The 1,213-nt window shown below is 58.6% G+C and overlaps 1 protein-coding gene across 1 annotated transcript; it reads right to left on the bottom strand.

Annotated features, from left to right (window-relative positions):
- Nucleotides 1-329: 329 nt before the first annotated feature.
- On the bottom strand, nt 330-1,083 carry LOC104506069 (LIM homeobox transcription factor 1-alpha). Its single transcript, XM_010146880.1, has 3 exons — nt 1,014-1,083; nt 709-879; nt 330-490 (listed from the first exon to the last, which is right to left on the bottom strand). Exons 1-3 carry the CDS (start codon nt 1,081-1,083, stop codon nt 330-332), a joined length of 402 nt encoding a protein of 133 aa, XP_010145182.1.
- Nucleotides 1,084-1,213: the final 130 nt, after the last annotated feature.

The following is a 1,213-nucleotide window of genomic DNA, read 5'->3' as shown; positions in this document are numbered from 1 at the left end:
CACCACCCGGACTGAAGCTGGTGCGGAGGGGATACGGCACCATATACAGGAGCATCCCCCTCCCCCTGCCAAAATTTGGTTCCCCGTTTGAAATTTGAAAACCAACCAGCCAGCTGCAAAAACCACTCCTGTCCCTAATCCTAGGCTCCTAAGAGAAACATGAAACTATGCAACCCATAACTTAACTCGCTCCTTGGGAAACCCAAGCTACAACATATTGTCTGACAGCATCCCAGCAGTGTCGCATCCCCCTCCCTCCCAACCCCGGGGATCTGCAGCCCCTCCTGGGGCAGCGCGACCGCTGCCCCGTGCCAGGGACCACGCCACACTCAGGAGGTGAAGTAGGAGTTCTGCATGGAGTAGAGGTGGTCGATGGGGTTCCCCACTCGCGCCTGGAGTGGCCCCGCATCCGCTGTGGCCAGGAAGCAGTCACCCAGGTTGCTCAGTGAGGTATCGTCGCTATCCAAGTCATGGAAGAGGGGCTCGGCACCTTGGGAAACAGGGAAGGACCAGAAGGATTTCAGAGCCTGGTTTCTTTTCCGGCACTTGCCAGTACCCGATGCTCCCAGTTTTTGCACCATAAGGATTTAGGGGTGAGGGGACCACCATCTTCCCAGAAATCACTGCATCTCCCACCACACAGCTCCCTGCCATGACCCAGCATCTCTTCAAAGGAGGGAAGGCAAGAGGCACACCCCGGAGCCTTACCATAGGGGTGCATGTGGTCTCCGGGCATCTGCGGTGGGGTGAGCCCTTGCCGGAAAGGGTCGGAGCTGTAGACACTTTGCTCCATGCCCAGCAGCTGCTGGGGTGGGGGCAGAGTGGTGTAGGGGTTCAGCATCCCCTCCAGCCCCCCGCTGCCACCACCATTCGTCTGGGCTGGAAAATAAGAGCAAGTCATAGGTGCAGTCGGGCTGCTGCTTTTTGGGGAGCCCAGCTCCCTTGGGAAGCCTGGAGAGGGCTGGGAAATAGGGAGAGCATGGGGACAGCTGGTTGTGAGGGTCTGGGGGTACCTGAGCTCAGGCGCTGTGTGTTTTGCTGATCCTGCTGCTGCTGCTGCTGCCTCCTGGCGAGCTTTTTCATCTGGCCAAGAAGGGAAAAAACAAGGTGGAATCATCTCCCGGCTGCACTGAGGATGGAGGGGACACCCAGCACCGGCTATGGCGGGAGGCTACTCCTCATACCCACCTTTGCTCGCTGGTTCTGGAACCAG

Source organism: Eurypyga helias, unplaced genomic scaffold (assembly GCF_000690775.1).
Source record: "Eurypyga helias isolate BGI_N326 unplaced genomic scaffold, ASM69077v1 scaffold31662, whole genome shotgun sequence".
Classification (NCBI taxonomy): Eukaryota; Metazoa; Chordata; class Aves; order Eurypygiformes; family Eurypygidae; genus Eurypyga; species Eurypyga helias.
This window is presented reverse-complemented; position numbering and strand designations above follow the sequence as displayed.